This window comes from Phaethon aethereus, assembly GCF_964289735.1.
Source record: "Phaethon aethereus genome assembly, chromosome: 1".
In the NCBI taxonomy this organism is placed as follows: domain Eukaryota; kingdom Metazoa; phylum Chordata; class Aves; order Phaethontiformes; family Phaethontidae; genus Phaethon; species Phaethon aethereus.
Genome location: NC_138575.1, coordinates 13,373,711 through 13,396,775, shown reverse-complemented (window position 1 = coordinate 13,396,775; position 23,065 = coordinate 13,373,711). Strand labels below are relative to the sequence as shown.

Sequence of the window (23,065 nt, the reverse complement as noted above, 5' to 3'; positions counted from 1 at the left end):
ATGTAAACCAGAGCATTTCCAGGAAGGGAAGCAAGCTGTAACATCAAAGGAATTTGTGGAGTGGAATAGCTGCTCTGTAGAGGGCAGGGCTGTTTGCATTCTCTGTATTTGTTAAAAAATATACATTTATTTTCTATTAAATTGCCTGCTGCTGTATTTACCACTGTTGCAGTTTAGTGTGCTAATGACCTATCCATCATGCTGTCCCCCACCCCCAAAATGTATCACAGGATTTGTAGAACAAGTAAAATAAAAGTGCTACATAATTCACTCCGCTCTATGTCAGAGTATTCAATATATGTAGAAAAATTCAATTTGGGAGTGAGGTAAGAAGGAAACAAGGGCTTGAGCTAACCCTGTCATCCTAGGTCATCCTAGTTCTTCTTTGCTTGCTTGGGCAAAGTTACTATAATTAGTCCTTCTCTAGAATAAGCACATTTTTGCCCTTTTCAGCAAAGACAATTATGTTTTAATAGGTACTGCTCTTTTCACCCTTGTATATGCCAGAAGCTGTAGTTGGTCACGCCAGTGTTCATGAAAAATCATGTGCACAAACTTCATTCTTATTATTTGTTTACACTTCATGTAATTGATAGTCATAAAATTTTACATGAAATAAGGGACTTAAAGCAGAAGTGACACCACCAAATGTTATTTTTACTTAGTAATAATCAGAATAATAGCTAAGACTTAAAATTGTTTGAGGCAGTTCCTTAAAGCAAAGAGAAATGCTACTGCTACAATTGTAGCAGTGTTCTGCTGATGAAGATGTTGGTTTTTGCTTCCTTTTTTTTTTGTGGAACATGATGTGATATGAACTCACTCATTTGCTGTGTTCTTGTTCTTGTAACGTGTATTAATGACAGCATTTAGAGAAAAAAGGACTTTCATATCCGTTTGTTCAATGAGTTGGCTAATTAGCAATATTAGCAACAGGTATAGACGAAAAACAGGAAAAGGTTTCTACACATAATTAATTCTCGTTATTGTCCACTCATTTATTGTACTATTTCTAAATGCAACATGGCTTCCCTCTACTGTTCACTAGTTAGTTTTTAGCCTGCTTATCTTTCTTTCCTTAAATTGGCGAAAAGCTCAACCCTCTCCACCTCTGTCCACACAAGGAAGAAAGAACCCAGCGATTGTGATACTTTCCCATAAGCACCAGAACAGCAGAAAAGCCTTGCTTTCAACAGAAGAAACAACAACTTTAATTGCTGCCATCGAAGTGCTAAGCAGTCCAGTTAAGTATCTTAAAAAGCAGCATGCTTCAATGTAAATCAGTAATGTAAATATTGCCACCAGCTCTCAGGAGCCTTGACAGCCAGATCATTCCTGTTACTTTATTGAGACGGAGTGCAATGCTTCACTCCACCATACAAACAATTTTCCCACCCACTTAAATACGATACAGCTATTAGAAACAGAAGAAATAAGACTCACTCAATAAAGTAGACTTCCCCCTTTTCTGTATAAGCCATTTCCCAGTTATCAGGTAGTGGGCCCAAGTCGTCATTCTCTTCAGGTTTAGTCTGCTTTGTTACATCCATATCTTCCTTTGCTTCTTCAGGCTGAGTATATCCTGGTGCAGGGCAAGGTTGGGTAGAAGATACGTCACCTGAGACACCTGTACTTTTCTCTTCATGTTCACTTGATTCTACAAGAGAAGAAGAATTACAGGTTTTGGATATCCAAGTTAATGGTGGAGAATTTACTGGGTCCAAGTCTCCAAGGAGTACTGTATGAACAGCAAATCTTGAAATAAAGAGAAAAATTCTGTTGGGTTTACACAAGGGTCCCTCTGATGATGCATTTTATCTGGAACACAATAAAAGAAAATAAAGCAATAAAACCAAACTGAAACAAGAAACTAAGAAGGACCTAAGAAACAAGCCAAAGAGCTCTGGCTCATTCTGTCCCAAGAGTCCTTCCAGACCAGCAGTTAGCACCGAGCAGAAGACAGCTTCATATCCAGCGGTGCTACTGTCTTGTGTCTTAACTTTTCAAACTATACATGCATAAAGCAACTCCCCTGCTGTTTTACTACAGGCAACAGAACCTTTCCAACTAAAAAAGTAAATACACTAATTGCGTTACCTATATCCATACATCAAAGAAATCAATATGACATCCACCAACTCATGGCAATATATTAACCATATAGAAAGTGGTGGTGATTTCATTACCGATATAAACTGTGGGAGGCTTGGTTTCCCACAGCCAATGCCAAATGCTGCATATACCCAATGTGGTTGTGTCTCACTGTGACCAAGAACATGTTCAGGAAGGAGTCTTCCTTTCCTATGTCTTTTTCAGTACTTGATCTTTCATTTTTTATTGATTTTACCTTCCATAATGTCAGAAATTAAAAAATATATCACTACCACTATCAGTTCCCACAGTCCAGTCCACATACTTTTAGCTAAGCAAGTGCAGTAGGACTTGTTAAAACATCCACTGAACACAAATATGACAAAACCACAAAGATATAAAAAAAAAAAATCAGCAAAATGGGGACCAAGTGTGCAATATTAGGAGTCTAAGTGTGCCTTATCCACATTATTGAACACTTATATTGAAGAGTCTACATGTTCATCTGCATGCATGGGTATCATATATCAGGGTTTCCATTAACATGATTATTAATGACAGTGGAGAAAACACAATATTTTCTTGACTACTAGCTCAAACAGAGGATGTTTGAGAGAACTTGTCCTACTAGAAAAAGAGATTCCTTCATCCTTGGAGGTGAATAAGTTTGGTTGACTGGTCTACTAGGTATGTCCTTGTAAGCTGTGTTTTATCATATAGTCTATCTAGGAACTATTTCTTGAAAAAATGCGGCAGGAACTTGTTTCTTCAGTGGACAACAGAAGATCCAAGAAGGATCCTTGGATCCTTTTTTCTGTTGCACTTAAATGAAGCCTGATCTCATTGAAAAAATAGTCAGATCCCTACTTTTGGACAAATGAAGTGCAACTAAAATAAAATTAATATTTTAATGTATTGACTGAATCTCTACTGATGGGATCCTAGTCAGATGGCTGAAATGACACTACATGTTAGGTAAAACAAATTCAGTTCTACTTAGCCTAGTTTCTCAGTTTCTATGAGTTAGTTAAGTTAGTTAAAATGAGGGGAGATAGTTAAAATGGGAGACCTAGTGAGTATGGCTCTACATTAGGTTATGTTAAGGTTAATGACATGAGCTCACCAAGAGAGATAAATCATAGGGACACAGACGATGAATCTGAGAAGAACTGAGAACAAACTGTGAACTTGTACACCAGTATTTAATCAAAATGATACGTATTTGGTGTAATAGAGACTAGATTGAGACTACTATAGCTTATTCATAAAGATACATAAGGAATGAAGCAAGTATGTATGGTTTTGTATCATCAAAAACGTATATACACTTTCTCTGAATAATACATATGGACTATATTGAAGTCTGTGGATAATTATATAAAAAAGGAGAAAATATGTTCTTAAAATCATAGAATCATAGAATAGAAAAGAATAAAATTTAAAATAAGTCAACTGTAGTCTATAATAAACTTCAAGATGATGACAATTTCTTAAATGAACAAACAGTGCATCCAGAGCACAGAACTATGCAGATACTTGTGTGAAACATGTAGGAGGTGGAAGACAACTTGGGTGAAATAATCTAATTTCTGATACTTAGGACAGCAAGAAAGAAGAGCAATAAAAATTAACAACAATGGTCTTCAAAAACACAGCTATGAATAAACTCACAGAATTAATAAATTTGATGTTATGGCAAGCAATGGTAAGGGAAAAGGAGTTCAGGAGAACTGGTAAAGATTAAATAAATAATACTAAGACTGCAAGCACAAATTGTTTTAATGAAAAAAAATAGTAAGTATAGTCAGAGATAACTTTGATCAGATTTTTCAGTGGTCTGCCACCTGAGATAGGATCGTACAGTCTAGTGAAAACTAGATTAAATTGTTAAAGATGAACACAGAAAAACAACATGGGCATCTAACAGCAAAGCAGAACAGTCAGTCCAGAAAATGGCATACAGTCAGGGAAATTAGAGGTGACAAGAAAATCTTCTGTAAGTGTGTTAATAAGAAGAAGACCAAAAGCAGCCTCATTCCATTATGTGGGAAGGAAGGAAAGCTAATAGTATATGATGCATAAAAAACCCAATGCAGTTAGCGCTGTTTTTGCCTCAGTTACTACTGCAAAAATATTACCTGTGATTAAATTACTAACATAATTAACATCAGCAATAGGACTAGAGTGGGCAGAAAGCAGAGTAGAATGGGCAGAGAACAGATCAAGTAAAGCTTAGATGAAGCAGCCATTCTCAACTGGCAGAGCCTGATGAAATGAATCCGAGGTTACTGAGGGAACCAATGAAGCAGACTCGTGGCTAGTAATGGCTACACCTTTGAGAATTCATGGAGAAAAGAAGCTTAGAAAGGACAGTCACAGTCCTGGTTTCAGCAAAGTATCTATCTATGACTTAGGTTTTTAGATAGTTTTATATTCTTAATTTCTGAGCACGTAAATTCCCTTTGAAATAATTTGCTCAATTAGGCCATTAAGGCTTTTTGTAAAAAAGGAGGAGGAAGACTCACAAAACTAACTTCACATCTTTTTTTTTTAATTTCTAGAAGGATGTTGGGACCAGCAATCAAACCACCGACATGTAAGCTCTTCAAAGGTGATAAATAAATGTCAATTTTTTTTCAGGAAGAAATTGTGTCAAACTAATCTTATTTCTTTTCATGACAGAGTAACAGGTGCTTCTCCATGGGGAGAAAAGGTAGATATAGCTTTTGTGATCTTAAAAAAAGACTTTTGACACTGACATATACAGCCTTTTGGAACAGTGTGAAAAAAAAAAAATAGATCCAATCTTGAACAGGGTGATGGACTATAGCTCTAGAACCATATGCATCTCATGCTGCTAAATCTTAACTCAGACTTGAACTACATGGTATTACAATCATTCTGTGCTGTTTGGAAACGTGAATCTGTCCATCGGAAGAAATGAATTAGCAAGAGACACAAACACAAGTTTTATTTAGTTGCATCCCACAGCAGAGCAGTAGGATCCCAGCGGAGCTGAAGTCCTCTCCTCCTTATCTACCACTCCCAAATTCCCCCCACCCCTGCCTTGTCTTAGCTTTCCAAAATATGTGGCATCTGTCTGGTGCAAAATGCCACAATCAGCTCCAAAAATACAGATGGGGAGCAAATGTCTAGGCAGAATTGCTAGTGAAAATACAGTGGAGGTATGGGGATGTGTGAGGGATGTCTAATCGTTACCTTCAGTCAAATGATACTATTGCAAAAGAAAAACAAGCATCATATTAGGCAGGAAGAGTAAGCATATGTGATACAGCTCCTTCCACCTTCAGCTACAGTAAGGTTTAACCAGGAGTAATGTGCCCAGTTTCAAGAATTTCATGTCAAGGAAGACGGGAAACCATCCAGAGGACAGAAAAAAAAAAAGAAAAGAAAAGAGAACAACAGAAATTATGGAAAGAATGAAAAACAGGTGTTATTATTCTTGAGGAGAAAAGATTGATGGATAAGGGAAACATTTTCAAATATGCAAGTTTCCTGCAAAGCACAGAGGATATAAGGTCTTCGCTTCCTCTGAGAACAGGACAATGCCATTGCTGATAAATTCTTTGAGTAAAGCAAAAGTAAGTTCTCATCTGTCTCAAGCACCGACAGATCTGTGAGTTGTATTCCTGAGGCTACCTGCAGTCTTGACCACATTTCTACTACAAGAAGGATGCTGTACAGATTAAGCTGAAGACAAGACATAGGGCCACACGATACATATGACTGCAGTAGAACAAATAAATTTGGAGCACAGGTGCATCACACACAATGGCTAATGATCAGCCAATGGGTCTGATACAGCACAGATGTGGTGACATTGCTGTGTCTTGGGATTTTACCACGATATCTCTAACACGTATTCTTCCTCAAGATCTTATTTTCAACAGATCTGAAGAGATCAGATTCTTGACTTTCAGTAACTATATATTAACAAATCCCAGCCATCATGATGGCAGAAAAAAATGTGAAAATTAAAGCTTGAGAATTAGAATACGTATTCTGAGCTTGTCTAAAACAGAGATTGCTACAAAAATATAGTGGGGAAAAATGGAACCTGATGCTTATTTAACAACTTCAAAGTATAATTGCTTTAAAGCCGATCTCCTTAATTATTAATTACTGGATCATTACCTTTTAATAGTTTACTTTGATAATGCAGAAGACATCATGATGATTAAAACCCAAACAATTTAAGGTAGAATTGCCTAGTGCTATTTAATGACATTAAGTTTTACACAATGGACATCCTAGTCAGACTTACACAGCCCTATAGTGTCACCTTATATTTTGTTCTATGTATCTATCATTCACATACTCCAGGTAAGATAGATATTCACCTTACTGATTTTCTTTCTGCTAATATATATTCATATTTGATTTGATAAAAACAGGAGTTCTAGTTAAAAATTAGCAGTGTCTTAAATGTACAAATAAAGTTTGAAATACTACAGTAACACACTGTGAGCACAAATATTTCTCTTCAGACAATATATGTTATTAAAAAAAATCCTAAAATTGTACCATGGTATGAGGGCAGAATTATTTTTGTCACTAAAAAAACAATCAATTGACTTTATGTCAAGTGAAATAGCCCACTTGCTGTCTCGTGAAAAAATAGATTACATGGTCCAGTTTTCAAAAACAGTTTAGCACAGTATCTCAAGAGTGAGTGTCCCAGGATGTGCCAGAATAGGCACCAGTAAAGCACCAGCAAGTTATTGCGTATGTGGAATAGAAAGAACTTTGAGAACAAGGTAACGTTTAACGTTAAAAATACCTACTTATCATTAAATACTGTAAGTCTATCTCTGTAGTACTCCAACTCTAAATACCAGCAGTTAAAATATTACTGGTTTATATGACATATTCTCTGTACAACTCTTGGACAATATGGTGACCTTTTTTTAAAAAATAATTGGTAATTATTTTGTGAGGGTCTCAGAATTTGAGCCTTCATCAATGTTGCTGTTTGCACTTTAAATTTTTTCTATTATTTACAGTTTAACTCTTGAAATTTGCCATCTAAACATGCAAGAGGATCTTGTCACTTTATTCCTTTTTTTTAATGCTGCAGATTATTCATGCAGTAAAGTTTAAAAATGTATTACTTTCTTCCAAAAGAACCAACTTAGATGACCTAAGCAATATCAGTAGAGAATGAATTAAAAGAAACATTATTAAATAGTAATTTATGGCTCTTAAAGAAAATATTGCAGCTGTTTATATCCTTATTGTATCTAAATGACTAATTTGTTAAATTCTGCACAGGAAACAGTCCATCCGTTTTAAACAACTATTGGATACCAGAGTAGTTTAACTCATGTTTGCTGAGCTATGTGAATCTATTTTGTTGTGAAACTATCACTCTGCATCCTTGGAGCTGCTCCCTTTCCCACAGAGCTCTAGCCATATTTGGGTTTTGGTGCTTTGCATGGAGGTACTGTTCCCAGTGACTACTAACACAATAAGAACTAGGAGCTGATGAGGAGGAAGGAAAACAGGAGACATGGAGACTGGGTGAACACACAGGGTATTCTGTAAGTCATAGGTTGTGACCCAGCTGTGATAAATTGAGTTTAGAGAACACAAGCATGACAGAAATATCAATGGATACCAACTTTTGTATTTTTTAAAATCTCGTGGCTCTTGGATGCCGTGTGTGTTATTTTCATGTCTCTGGCTGTCTTTCCTGTGTAATAATAAAAGAATAAGTTCAACTTGTTGCTTGGCACTACTGCATCTTGCGTGGTGATTGACTGCATTGGGACTCTGGTCTTTTTCTTCATTATCAACCTAAGGCATGGAATGATAATTCTGAAACTTTATGTTGTATCTTATTCCTCGATTAATTTGAGCCTGCCAGAACTTTCATTCTCTGAGTGCAATTTATCATTGCTCAAGTAATACCTGAATAATGCACATATGTAAGCATTCTTTCAGTGTTAGAGTGGTTCTACTGGAGTTTGGATGATAAACACTTATCGGTCAGAAGTGTGGAGCGCATGTGACATGACCAACACAGTGTCAAATCATGATGCTGGTTGTGAAGGAGAGTGACTAATTCTCTGCAGACACAAACAGCAACAGCAGTGAAAACTGAATGTCTAACAAGAGGGTTACAATTTGACCAAGAATCTGTTTACCTCGTTTGTCAAAGCATCAGTTTTGCAGAAATCATTCACTTCAATGCAGTGTCCATCAGGACAGGCTTCTCAGGTGTAAGATGTCTCACCCAAAGCAGTGAATGGCAGATACCCAACCCAGAGCAGCCAGAAGCCCATTAACGTGGGCAATTGCATCAGGTGTGAGAAACCCAATGCTAACTCTAGGCTTAGCCATATTGACAGCTGATCTATAGATTGCATCTCTCGTGTTGCTTGGGAAAGAGTAGGATTCTTCATTTAAATTTAACCATCTAAGCACCTGTGTATCTGTAGGCTGAATTAAGTGTTCTAGACTGTAGAGGTGATTCCCTAAAATGGATATCTAAAATAGCTATTCTAGGAGATACTCTTTGGAATTGCCGCTTTCTCCTTACTTTATACAAAGAGAGCAGAGAGCTCAAACAAAAAGTAAGGCATTTAGGCATATAATTTACTAACGTTGGATGAGATAAATCCCATCTCCCAATTAATACTCTTTTGTCCTGAGAGAATTTGATCCAGGATGAAGAACTGAGAGTGCTCCATTCTAAAAATAGCCAAAAGCTCCATCCTGAAGAATTGAGAAGGATTTCTATTGGGTTCTGGGCTGAAGACAGGTGACAAAAATCAGAAAGAATAAACACATTGGGCAGCACAAATTAACAAGAAGACAATTATGGATCATGGCTGAAGATCTCTAGTCTGTCTATATACAACTGTCTGGGGGAAATCTGATGGCCTATGAAGCAAGGTATGTGGAAGAAATTAATGAAAAATTGATTCCTACTAATAGAAATCAAAATGCACAGATTATCTCAACAGACACTGAAAAATGGTGTGGAAAATCAGACCAATAGCACAAAGATCTCTGCAACTGCAAATGTCACTTATTGGTCTGATAAAGATGGGTTTATTTTCTTCAGATTCATCTTAGTTCTGTTATTATTTTAACCTAGCAGTCCTAGGCGTTACAACAGTCCTTTCAGTTGCCAGACTCTGATATGTTTGGCATTTAATAAGCCATTAACTTGCTAAGCACCTGTAAAAAACGTATCAATTCTTCGGATGTCCCAAGAGTCCTATATTTAATAAAAGACTCCTGTTAGAAGTGAAGCATTTAAAATAGAACACACTTTCTAAAAGAACTGGAAATAACAAATATCCTACCTTCGTTGCTTCTTTATAAAAACTAGATTGTTCCCTTCACCAAGAGTTTAAAAACAACAAAAAAATTAAGATATTCTGTTTTCCTGATGGTTCAAAGACACAAACTACAAATGCACACGCATTTCAGAGGTGGCTAAGACTCTCAGCTGACAGAGAAAATGACTGCAGTAACAAGGTCCGTGGGAGCTACACCGCCCAGCAAGGCAACACAGCATGTATGTACAGAGCTGCTTTGCTACAGCCCCCAAACTCCTCAGTCGGTGTAGCTGAACGACAAAACCCTGCTGATGAAACCGTGAGAGCCAACACAGGCACCGCTTGTTCTGCTGGCCACACCTACAGGAATTACTTTGGGGGGAGAGGGAGGGCCTGTCTTACACCGATGCTCATGTATTTTATTTTGTAACACAGCACGTGGCAGTGCCTGTTCCTTGGGTGCTGCCTAGTCATCATTCGCAAAGAGTTTGCCCGGGAGAAGCAAATTCTAGGTGTACAATGCAAGGAGAAACGCTGGTAAACATTGCCTCTTGATCCAGTTTGAGCTGAAACATATTGACCTGGAAATTGCTCCTCAGCAATGGTTCGTTATGTGGCACATTTCAAATAAGTGCAAAGAATGATCTTTCTGATGATTTCTACAGTACACATCAGAGACCACATTCTGCCTTTGCCTCTTTTGCTGTGGAAGTATCCTGGCAACAGAGCCCGTGATGATGTTTTATGTAAGGATTTCTGGGCTTCGTCCTTTTCTGCTTAGCTGTGTAGGAAAGGCACTAAGAATCAGAGCATTGCTGGGAGATGCAATGTTGTGTGGAAGCGATGAGCAACTATCGTACAGCATGTAGTGGCAACAGCCAGGGAGTAATACTGCAGACAATCGAGCCAAGAGGGGAGAACAAGATCCACTGTCACCCCACCACTCCCTGCCACCCCGCCTTGTACGTGCGGATGGATTCTGCACAGGGATTTGTCATTACATGGAATGTTGGGTAACAACTACAGAAAAGCATATGGCTAATACATCCTTGATGGGAGGATCATGGAGCAGATCTTCCTAGAAGCTATGCTAAGGCACATGGAGGACAGGGAGATGATTTGAGACAGTCGGCATAGCTTCACCAAGGGCAAGTCCTGCCTGACCAACCTAGCGGTCAGCCTTCTATGATGGACTGGCCACATCAGTAGACAAGGGAAGAGCTACCGATGTCGTCTGTCTGGATTTCTGTAAGGCCTTTGACATGGTCCACCACAACATCCTTCTCTCTAAATTGGAGAGAGATGGATTTGATGGGTGGACTGTTGGGTGCATGAGGAATTGGTTGGATGGTGGCGTCCAGAGGGTAGCGGTCAACAGCTCAATGTCCAGATGGAGATCGGTGATGAGTCGAGTCCCTCAGGGATCCATATTGGGACCAGGACTCTTTAATATCTTCATCAATGACACAGACAGTGGGGGATCGAGTGCACCCTCAGCAAGGTTGCAGACGACACCCAGCTGAGTGGTGCAGCTGACACGCCTGAGGAAGATGGGATGCCATCCAGAGGGATCTGGACAAGGTTGAGGAATGGGCCCATGTGAACCTCATGAGGTTCAACAAGGCCAAGTGCAGGGTCCTGCACCTGGGTTGGGGCAACCCCCAGTATCAACACAGGCCAGGGAATGAAGGGGTTGAGAGCAGCCCTGCTGAGAAGGACTTGGGGGTACTGGTGGATGAAAAGCTAGATAGGAGCTGGCAATGTGCACTCGCAGCCCAGAAGGCCAACCATCTCCTGGGCTGCACCCAAAGCAGCGTGGCCAGCAGGTCGAGGGAGGGGATTCTGCCCCTCTACTCTGCTCTACTGAGACCCCACATGTAGTCCTGTGTCCATCCTCAGCAGAGGAAAGACATGGACCTGTTGGAGAGGATCCAGAGGAGGACACCAAAATGCTCAGGGGGATGGAACACCTCTCCTATGAAGAAAGACTGAGAGAGTTGGGGTTGTTCAGCCTGCAGAAGAGAAGGCTCCAGGGAGACCCTACTGCAGCCTTCTAGTCCTTAAAGGGGCTTGTAAGAAAGATGGGGACAGATTTTTTTAGCTGGGCCTGTTGTGGCAGAACAAAGGGTAATGGTTTTAAACTAAAAGAGGGCAGATCTAGACTAGATCTAAGGAAGAAATTTTCACAATGAAGGTGGTGAAACACTGGCACAGGTTGCCCAGAGAGGTGGTAGATGCCCCATCCCTGGCAACATTCAAGGTCAGGTTGGATGGGACTCTGAGCAACCTGATCTAGTCGAAGATGTCCCTGCTCATTGTGGGGGAGATTGGACTAGAAGACCTCAAACGATCCCTTTCAACGCAAAGATTCTATGATTCTATACTCAATTTGATATACTTTTTAATACAGCAGAAGAGAAAAAAGTATATATAGAGTCTGCCATATAAAAATCCTTTTCACAGTGCTTAGAAAATTAGGTAATGGATTTTTTGTTTCACATTAACATATACCTTTAGAGAACTTTCAATATTCCATTTTATTTTCTCACCCGTATGATTGTCACTGCAGACTTCTACTTCAAGAATTTACTTCTGAATTTCTAAGTTCACCAAAGAGGATTCACAGGGTTATTTCTCAGAGAGATATAAAAGTCTGAATCCTTTAATTTCCTAGTCGAACAACAACAAAAAATCATTTCTGAAATGGTATTTCAGAATAAAAATTATTTTTACTAGTTTTTACATTTTTTACAAGTACTGTAAAATGATGGCTTGCTGAAACATTGAAGGGAAAGCTGATTACCTTTTTGAGAAAAGGCTGGAGTGCTCTTACTCAGGATACCAATCAATATCTTGAGTCCCTTTTTTGATAAAGAACTATGATCCAAGGGAGAAAACAACAGCTCCCTTTTAGGACTAGACATCTGAAACCTTTATCAGCTTTATGCAAGCTCTGGAACATTACTGAAAAGGGTCCTTCCTGACAGTATGGCCAGCTGTTTCATCGGCACTGCCACGTATTTGTTAATATGATGACAGCTTTACTATTCCACAATATTGTTAAGATTTCATAACAATTTACAAAAGTTCACTTTATAGCATAGTTCACTTTACAACTTTATAACATACTCACTTTCCTGTGAGTATCACCATTTGAGAACAAGGAGACCTGAAACACAGAGACTAGATTCATTTGACCAAATTACAGTTCTCTAGATTCCCTCTATAGTCAACGGAGAGAAATAGGCACTTGCGATTGATTCCCTAACCTAGAAATCTAAAACAGGTCACATGAACTGTATTCAGAAAGTAGGTATTTTTCTCTTTGGTGTATAAGGAGGGTTCAAAGGGACTAATTCAGCGACATATCTTTAAGGTAGCTGAGGTAAGTGAGATGACTCCCCAAAATGGAGGTTAAGTAATTTGTTTTAGGCTTCAGAGAAATCCTGTTATTCAGGATTCTTAGCTTTCAGTCTTGCAAGCACATCCTTACCTGAACGTGCATATTCTCACCGCAGAAGGAGGTAACTGAGGACTCTGTGAATAACAGAAACGCATTGCAAAGTAAGAAGGAAGAACAGACCTGGTGTTACTGTCACGTCATTTCCATTGACCACAGGTCTTTCTTCCTCTTCTTCCTCCGGTGGTTCAATACCTGTCTTCTCCATATTGCTCACAGACTTATTCCTTTTACGTTTGCCTTCAGCCCCGGGAGTGGCACCTGGGAGGATCTGATCTGTCACATTTAACAGCAATGGAGCTGGTTCTGCTGGGGGCTTCGGAGTGCCGTAATAGTTGTCTGGAAAGAAAAGGAGTAACACATAAATTTGCAGAAATACATACACTGCTGCTTCTTCTTTTGTCATAGATTAATAGGATTATGTAAGGTAGGATCTGGTTCATCAGCTAATAGAAAGATTAGTTCAAAATGTTTTCTGTGAAGTTAAATATTCACCTTTCATGAAATGGTAATTAATTTGCTTGGTGGTAGCACCAGTGATCAAATCATCCTCACAAGTATATACCATATTAACACTTCCTGAAGCTTTAACAGGGTAACTTAACATTCCTCTCATCCAAATACCTGACAAATAGGCAACATACCAGAGCTGTTTTCTCATTTCAAATGTTAGTTAGGAACTAAGAAATTAGTTTTGTAACACTTATGCCACAATACAAGAGTTTCTAAAGGATCAAAAGAACCATAAAAGTACTTGCTATTCATTATGTTATGTGATTTTCACTCCCACAAATTCTCTCATCCTCTTAGAAAGTAAATAAATGTTCAATTCTTATTCTCTGAATAAAAATGCTTGCACTACCTCATTTTTCATATTTGTCATAGTTTTGCTATTCATGAGCTCCAGATTTGTAATAGTTAATGCTAATATATTTTCAAAGAAAGTTGAAACCTTATGCTTTAGGGCTTAAAATTATCTCAGAGTACTAAGAAATTCTGAGAAGACTTAAGGTGGCTGACAGATTACCTTGTATCATGAAATTTCTGGCAACTTCCTCTGAATCATCTGCTTTCTGTCAGAAGGATTATTAGATTAAATGGACCATGGTCTGATCTTATCTATCAATATCTGTATGTTTGCATTTCTAGCACATCCAATCTCAAAACTGGTTTCTTACTGATATCTCAAATTTGTCTTCAAAAATGTGGCTAAAAATAAAATATTAAAATAATAAATAAAAGAATATAAAAACAATTAGCAAGTCCTCTCTAGAAGCAAACATAAAGAGTAAGAGAAGACATAAAGATAAAAACATGCTATTTATGCAGTTATCTTTTTTTCATCTGCAAGTTTCATTGAAGGGCAATGAACACAATGCCTTACAAGTAGACTTTCAGCAGTTAGTATGGGAAACTAAAGATACTGTCCAGCTCTGAGAAACTTTTCCAAAGAAAAAAGCACTGATGAAAGGGCATTCAGTTGCTGAAGATATTTGTAGACGGTATGACCATTTTTAAATCTTATACCACAATTCAGGGCATCTGTGTGATCAAATAATACTAGCAACTGGCAAAAAATTATTTTAACCACGTATGAGTGTGACATAGATAAAGAAATATGTTATATCTACACAGTAAACCATCATTTCTGGTACTAATATTCCTGTGTGTTTCCAATGAATTACAATATTCAGCCACACAACCAGCTCAATACAGGTAAGTAAGTGAGCAGTCTTGCAACTACCGAATACTCTATCAATCAATTTTTTGCAGTGGTTTAGCAAAATGATATTCATTGCATGTTTCTGTAATTGCAATACACTAGAAAAATTTGCTGTGTTAAATGGCCCTTGTACTCACTCTGGGCTTAGGGGCACAATGAGAAACTGACTCAGTGAAGATTTTCTTTCGATTTTATGAGATGGCAGCAGGTTTAACACAGAGTCCCGATGCCAGCCGGGCAAGGAGTTGTGCCTTTGGATGGCTGTCTGTGACCTGCCCTCCAACAGTCTGCAGGAGGTATCTCCGACTCCCAGGGTTAAAGCAGGGGAGCAGGATTTGGAGTCTAAGGGAGGAAGGGAAATCTACCTTGATCCACTCACAAAACTGTACCTCCAAAATATGCCAAATCAGATCCGGTCATAGTCAAACTTCTAAGCTCTGACAGTACAGGGTGTTTTGAGAATACCAAGAAAAAAAAACCCTCTGAAAACCAAGACTTGAAGGCGGTGCTCAGTTGGAAGTCTACTTTTATATTTCCTTAAGAGAATGTTATCTTTTTTTTGTGAGATTGCATGTCTGAAATAGCACATATTTGGAAAAAAGAATTCCTCAGTTAAAAAAATTCCTGCCTGACCTAAGCTATTTTACCAGTCTGAAAGATAATCTGTGCCACAGATGCCATAAGTTTCACAGAAGTTGTGAAGTATGCACTGATTTCCACTGATTTCATAAATGTCAGCACACAAATCCCAGGGTTATGGGACCAGTGTGAAACTAAAAGTGCAATACCTTGGCTTTTTTTCCTTTTTTCTTATTTTTTGCCATTGTTATACAAAATTAAGTGCAGCAGTAATTAGCAGTAATGCTAATATCCTGAATAGAAGAAAACATGTTTTAAATGAAGGACATGCTCATTCTATTTTTGGATATTAAACACTTTTTCACTTTGACTGAATGTATGCATTAGTGGGACACAGAGACAAAATTAATAACAAAAATTCTATGAATATGACATATATATAAAATATAATAACAAAAGATGCACATGTAAGATTAGGAGCCAAAGAGGATTTCACTCTTCCAGTTTCAAACTGAAAATGCAGTGTAATTTCCAACTTCTGTCCTCTGACATAACTTGTTATATGCTTTATAATCCAGTAAGTATTGATTTAAAGGTGAGTTTTGCTTTATCAGTTGCTACCTACCTACCTAGCTATCTATCTATCCATCCTTAATTCAAATATATGCATAAGCAGTGGAAATAAAAATAAGAAACATCTCTACAGCTATTGACATAATCAGTGCATCATAAAAATGATGAAAAGAATGCATACAGTTCAAAAGGAAAAAATATATAGCATGAGAGATCCAGCCAAAGAGCAATGGTCCATGAAAGAAAAATTAGAATCAATGTAAACTGTATCTTCTATCAAAACGAGTTTCTCAGTGTCTTGAAATTTCTTGCCTCAGTCTTAGAAAATTTCATTAGAGTTAATGGGAGACTTGGATAAAGCCTCAGCAATTGTCATATCTAGGCATAATGCAGAGACTAAATATTTAAGCAACATGACTTTTGTGGCATGATGTTTGGAAAATCTCTGCTAAAAACAGCTCTTTTTCATCTTCCCTGAGCAAAGGACGAGCTGGTTCAAGATGTTACTGGTGAAAGACTAATCATAAGGCACTGAAGTTCAGCTTCAGTAAGTACAAAAAGCACACCAAATAAATAATTTCAGTCGTGTTTAATTTTAAAAAAGGAATTAATAAAAAAAGAAAGCTCACTAAAAGAAAACATAAATCCCATGCTCATTGGCAGTCAAAAAAACCAGCAGTTAGGAGCTTTAAAAAAAGGAATGGAGCACAAAACAGAAAACACCTTTATAGCACTATACAAAACCACATAGTACCTTGCCTTTTGTATACTTTTGTATACTGCCTGCTGTTCTGGTACTTGCCTCTCAAAAATTACATGGGGGATCTAAAGAAGGGCAATTAAAGCTTGGAACTGCTTAAATTGATTTGGAGTTTTCAGCTTGGAAAGGGGACAACTGAAGGGGGATATGGCAGATATGTATGAAATCAGGAGAACCCTGGGAAAGTGCCTAGAAAATAAATGAATGGATGCTTGGCTTCTCGCTGCATGAGAACAAGAGGATGCCCAATGAAATTAGCAGGTTTAAAACAAGCAGAAGTGGGGTTTTTTTTTCACACAGCATAAAGCGACATTCACTGTCAAATGCTGCCAGTATAATAAACATAGTCAAAAAGCAATTGTACAACGTCATAGAAGAAAGAAAACATGAAAACCTATTAAATGTAAAGGTACAAATTCTGAATCAAGAGTTACATACAGCGCAGACTGGTGGAGGGCAGAACGTATCTCTGCATGCCTTCCCTGCTCTCATGTCTTTTGCCTTAACACCTACCAAGGGGCAGTAGTAGAGGCAGAGTATGGGGCTAGTTTCCCTTGGTTTGACTCAGTGCAGCCACTCTCTTGGTCAGGTGCCTCCTTGTTGTACTTAAAAAATGCGTCCATACTCCTCTGCCACCCCAGAGCAAAGTCATGAGGTCAGTTTAAGTCAGCAGAGCTAAGCTAAGCTCTTTGCACTGGACCGGACCAAAAGCCTTCACGCAGTCAGTGCAGAACATGTATTTAATTGTGGAAAAACTACCACTGCTTAATCCATCTTGCTGCTGTGCCTGACTGTCTCAGTGCTCCCAGCCTGTTTCCCAGTGCAGCTGAACACTGAAGATGGTCTAACCCAACCTGGTTAACTCTGCTACCAAAATGGCTTTGCCGCCATAGCGCAGTTACCACTGCCAAGTGTTCCTTGCCACCCCTAAGCTGTATGAAAAGGTCTACCTGATTCTGCAAAGAGGGAGGCAGGTAAAATTACTGGGGAGGTTAGCCCTGATGATAGAGACCGGATCAGGAAGTCAGAAGGTCAGAAGAAGCACAGAAAGGAGAAAATGAGGAGGACAAAGCAGGTTTTTTTTTTTTCTTAATCTGAGCTCACCTATGTCAGGAATTAGTAAGACTTCTACTTTATCGATGAAGTGTTTGATGAGGAAGCAATAGATCCTGACTTGCTTCCTGAGAAAAGGTAAGCCCTTATGGAAAAAAAAAAAAGACAAAGCATTTGGGTGGTAGTGAAGAAGCAGAGGAATCATCACGCTGAAATGATAACAAGACTCACATGTACTGATGGTCACTATACTGACGTGCTCGACACCCAGTGATCCCAATTACTGGACGCAGTTATAAATGTCTCCCATGATGTGTCCGTTTTGCACTACATTGCAGGGACTGACCTACATGCACTTTCCTCTGCCTGGCCTTGCCGAGCTCCTTCACCACCAGCCCCCCCAGATCCTCTCCCCTTCTGCGAGGAAAGAGCCCAAAAGGCAGCACAGAGCAGACATCTCCGCTTTCCGTCTTTCCGCACAGGGAAGGGAGAGGAAGGGCTTTTTGCCAGGTCTGCACCCCTGGCTGTGGAGGACGTACTGCCTCAGCTCCCGGCACCAGACAGCCTGAAGCATCAGGTTGTGGAGGAAGGAGGTTGTTGCTGGGAGAGTCCTTGGCTCCTGAAACTCCATTGGTTTCATCTGAGGAATTAAAAAGTCTACTTTAAAAATGTAACTATTATGAAAGGTTAAAAGTGGTGCTGAGGAATTAGGAAATGATAGCAAGAATGAACAACCAGACAGAAAACGAGAGGTGTGCCAGAGCCAAAGGCTTTCAATATGAATATTTCCAACTATGGTGTGACTCAGATTCTGAGCCCAGAATGAGATACACATTCCTTTTCACGCTTATTTTTAGAGTGGGATGAAACAATACACGGCTACAAATACACCCCTACTTCTGCTTATTCAGCACCCTCATTTAGATTGATCTGTCTGTACTGTTTATACAACTTTGAATTGCTGAAGTATCAGTCAAAATTGTGTGAGTCAGCCACAACTCCAGGAAATGAAAGACAAACCTTGTTTTTCAGTTATTAGAACAATAACTGCAAAAGTTATGATGAATGTTAAATCACTACATATTGCTTGTGTGACCACTCACTAGTTATAATAAATTAAGGGGAAGGTACTCTTCAGTCTAATTATTATCTGGATATAAGAGCTACATTTGATATTTTACCAGCTCACAAACAAATACATATGGCAAAATAACAGATTGCAATGGTTTACAGAGTTTTAGGTCAACAGAAATTAGCTTAATTTTTAATTAAAATAATAAATGTGATTTTTTTATTATTTGATTCAAAGATGATAGCTGCATTTGTTTATGACTAGAGGCCTATTGCATATATCAGAAAGCATCTGTTTATAATCTACAATGGAGGTGTCTGAACATCATTTAAATGATAATAAAAAACTAACAAAAAACCAAATTTTGGAAGCAACTAAAAAGTGCAATGTTTACAATGATCTAAAAACAGTATCTCCATCTGTAGGGGCCCACAGCCTGCAAGCCCTGGATGTCAGGCTCAAGTCTGCTGCAATCTGGAGTCCATGCATTGAGCATTCTTTGGATGCAAATTTAAGTGTAGGTTTCTGGCAACTTTCTGAAGACGGCAGGAAAGAAAGCATGTATTTTTGGTATTGCTTAGGGAAGGCCCAACACACTGGCAGGATAACCAGTAGGGTAAGTTTATACATGGTTGGTAGTCTCTCAAACTTTGCATTAAATTTTCATGGCCAACATAGCCCAGTTGAATGCGTCACAGACACCTTGTTTGAAGGCTTTGATATTGTATGCAATGGATGTTGAAGACAGGAAGGATTCCTAAATGCGGGCTCCATGGGCCTCCTAAACTTTGTGTAGACCTCCAGGAGCCAATTATGTGGCACCACCATGCTCTCACTTCACTGTGCTTTCAGATCCACACATTATTTCACCTTGGAAGTACATCCAATAAATTGGCATCTTCTTAGAAACATATTCAAACATTTCTGGTCACCTGTACATGTCGTTTAAAGCACTCTTCCGTATGTCATGAAAGATGTTCATTATTCAATTGTTCAATATCTTTATAGATGATCTGGATGAGGGGATTGAGTGCTCCCTCAGTAAGTTTGCAGATGACACCAAGTTGGGTGGGAGTGCTGATCTGCTGGAGGGTAGGAGGGCTCTGCAGAGGGATCTAGACAGGCTGGATCGATGGGCAGAGGTCAACTGTATGAGGTTTAGTAAGGCCAAAGTGCTGGATCCTGTACTTCGGTCACAACAACCCCATGCAACGCTCCAGGCTTGGGGAGGAGTGGCTGGAGAGCTGCCCGGCGGAAAGGGACCTGGGGGTGCTGGTTGACAGCCAGCTGAACATGAGCCAGCAGTGTGCCCAGGTGGCCAAGAAGGCCAACAGCATCCTGGCCTGTATCAGCAATAGTGTGGCCAGCAGGAGTAGGGCAGTGATCGTGCCCCTGTGCTTGGCACTGGTGAGGCCGCACCTCGAATCCTGTGTTCAGTTTTGGGCCCCTCACTACAAGAAGGACATTGAGGTGCTGGAGCGTGTCCAGAGAAGGGCAACGAAGCTGGTGAGGGGTCTGGAGCACAAGTCGTATGAGGAGCGGCTGAGGGAACTGGGGTTGTTCAGTCTGGAGAAGAGAAGGCTGAGGGGAGACCTTATCGCTCTCTACAACTACCTCAAAGGGGGTTGTGGTGAGGTGGGTGTTGGTCTCTTCTCCCAAGTAACCAGTGATAGGATGAGAGGAAATGGCCTCAAGTTGCACCAGGGGAGGTTTAGATTGGATATTAGGCAAAATTTCTTTTGTGGAGAGGGTGGTCAAGCATTGGAACAGGCTGCCCAGGGAGGTGGTGGAGTCACCATCTCTGGAAGTGTTCAAAAAACGTGTGGATGTGGCACTTCAGGACATGGTTTAGGGGACATGGTGGTGCTGGATTAATGGTTGGACTTGATGATCTTGAAGGTCCTTTCCAACCTTAGTGATTCTGTGATTCTGTGTGATTCTATGTTCTGCAGTACAAATACACATGTATAGGTTATTTTAAAACTGAAAAAGCCCTCTCAAAATTCTTACAACCACCTTATAAAATTCCCAGAGAGGAAAACAATACATAGATGTTGTTAAAATACAATTAATGATGTATTTTCAGAAAATTCAAGACAATTACCACCTCTTTAAGGAAGCCTTACAGACTTCTTTTCACCCACTCACTTGGAGTGAGTAATATATTTTGACGGGTGACTATACCATAATTATGGCTTTTTAAATCATTGCTGTAAGGTTGGGTGAGTCGATTTTGTTCTGGGGTTCATACATTTTCATGATGGTTTTGCAATTCTGCTTGATGGATCAAAGTTTCAGAACTCTTAGTGTGGTACTAAAATAAGTGGAATTAAAAAATGAAACCTTCTAAAGCCTCTAGATTTTAGGTTTACATTGATATTATTTTTCCTCTTGATCTTGTGTCATTAAGATGGCAAAGAAGACATGAAGGGTCATAGTTCAGATCTCTCAGGATTTAGGGAAAAAAAGTTGTTAAATATAGGTTTGTATTTATGTTTTTCATCAACAGCTCTTAACTTCTATTGTGTTCTCTGAAATATTTACAAGCAAAGTTACACTTTTACTAAGATCTTTGCTGCTACTTTTAGTTTATCTACTTTCAGCCAGAGACTGAAGATCCCAGAGAAGTCTTTGCCCTTCTTTTTCTAACTAAGCCTTTGAATCCAAATTGTTTAGTTCTCTAAACCTCGCTGTTGCATTAACGTCTGAATTAAAAATACAAATTAAAATTATTTAAAATAAATTTATTTACTTTGGGAGTGCTGTCAGAATGAGTTACACATGATATACAGAACTAATTCCATACTTGTTGGATATAGAGATCCCCAGGGCTATTTGTTATAAAGTCTGTTTTTCACCCTTGCTATTTTTCTAACTGTATTGGGCTTTAGCTATGGCTAAAGCTACTCAAAAGGAATATTTTCTGTAGATCTCAGGATTCTGCTAGAACAGAGAGGCCAGAGTTATTGCCTTTGCATTCCTAGCAAACACTTGCTCATTTTCTGGCAGGGGCTGTCCAGCTGTTTCCCAGAGGCAGGAGGATTTTTGATGCCTTGTGTTGCCGTGACTCTTCTTCAGGCAGAATTCTCATTTGGGTTGGTCTCTGCAGCTTCTGCTAACAGACATTAGGCAGATATACTAACTTCTGTGTCAGCTAATGACGTTTTAATAACTGGCTTCAGGATTGTCTATTCATCTACATTAAAATTAAATCGCTAATTATAGCTGTGGATTTTTGCCCAAGAGTGTTCTGGCCCCCAATGAATGCAATAGCAGAGGAAGTTTCCAAATTCACAAATACAGGAATGGAGACAGACGTGCTATCAAAAATTCTACCATAACAGATCTGTTCTTCTCTTAGTATTAAACCCCAACTGCACCCACAAGAATCTCCCTTTTCCAGACAGACTGGGTAAGACCGTAAAAGTAAGGATATATGAGTTTGTTTTGATTTCTTAATTCATATTTTTAAAAATAAATATCAGTAACAAATCAGTTTTTGTAACCTTAAGCTGCTGATAGAGTATATCAGATCTGCATAGGGTATGACCTAAAAAAATTATGACTTTCAGAAATTTTGAAGACCCCAAAATTTAGGGCATACAAAGTTAATTCTCAGTTAAAAAAAAAAATTCCTTGGAGATGTCACTTTCTGCTTTAGTGTGTTTCAGAGAGTTCAGATTCCTAAGTTTTCTTCACCTCTGTTTCCATAGTTCCAGTTTACATAGCTGCTTTTTCTTATCTTTTTTTTTTTTTTAAGTACTAGTGTGGTTTTAGCCTATAAATATTCTGCATTCCTTAGATTTGGTTAATTAATCTTCTAGTTATTTGCAGTAGCCCATCTACAAATTTAGGCATACATGTGAGACTATCCCATAAAAATCCTGTGTAAGAGTACAAGAAGCAAGTAGAAAGAAGAATTTCACCTTTACAGGAGCAGATACTACCTGAACTGTTTTCATTATTACTGTAATTCCTACCAGCATGAATCCATGTGAACAGATACAACCCTCTTGAGCACTAAATCTCTCACAGTTGGGAAATAACAGTTCTCCTGTCAGACCTGGGAATCCCATGGGTTGAAGGTGTAAATACATTTCAGACAAAGTAACTATAAACCATCCTGCGTTAAGTCGAGGTGGAGGTGGCCATGGAGAGGGAACAGGCTTACTTTAAGATTCCTCAAAGATTAAGGTCCTGACCTTATTTCTCCCAAATATTATTCAAGTTTGTATTTCCCTCTGAGAAGCAGAACAAATCAATTTTAGATCATGGCTTAGAATAGAGATGATTGCTTATCAGATGCAGCAGTGTGCTGCATGCGCTGCACATCATCACAGATCTCCCAACCACCAACAAATATGAAGTGACCTTTAACTTGCATGTTTTGGTATTATATTGAGCATAGCATACCAGAAGTGAAAAATCTAGATGAAGGTCTTTA

General features: G+C 38.9%; 1 protein-coding gene across 2 annotated transcripts in view; it reads right to left on the bottom strand.

The window, feature by feature from the left end:
- The window catches only part of MAGI2 (membrane associated guanylate kinase, WW and PDZ domain containing 2), a gene marked incomplete at both ends in the record, with an annotated part of 789,860 nt that overhangs the window by 247,578 nt on the left and 519,217 nt on the right, over positions 1 to 23,065 (bottom strand). For both annotated transcript variants that reach the window (XM_082004503.1, XM_082004504.1), the window contains 2 exons: positions 1,444 to 1,657; positions 12,985 to 13,200. In XM_082004503.1, coding sequence (XP_081860629.1) covers positions 1,444 to 1,657; positions 12,985 to 13,200 — 430 coding nt within the window. The remainder of the gene's footprint in view (positions 1 to 1,443; positions 1,658 to 12,984; positions 13,201 to 23,065) is intronic.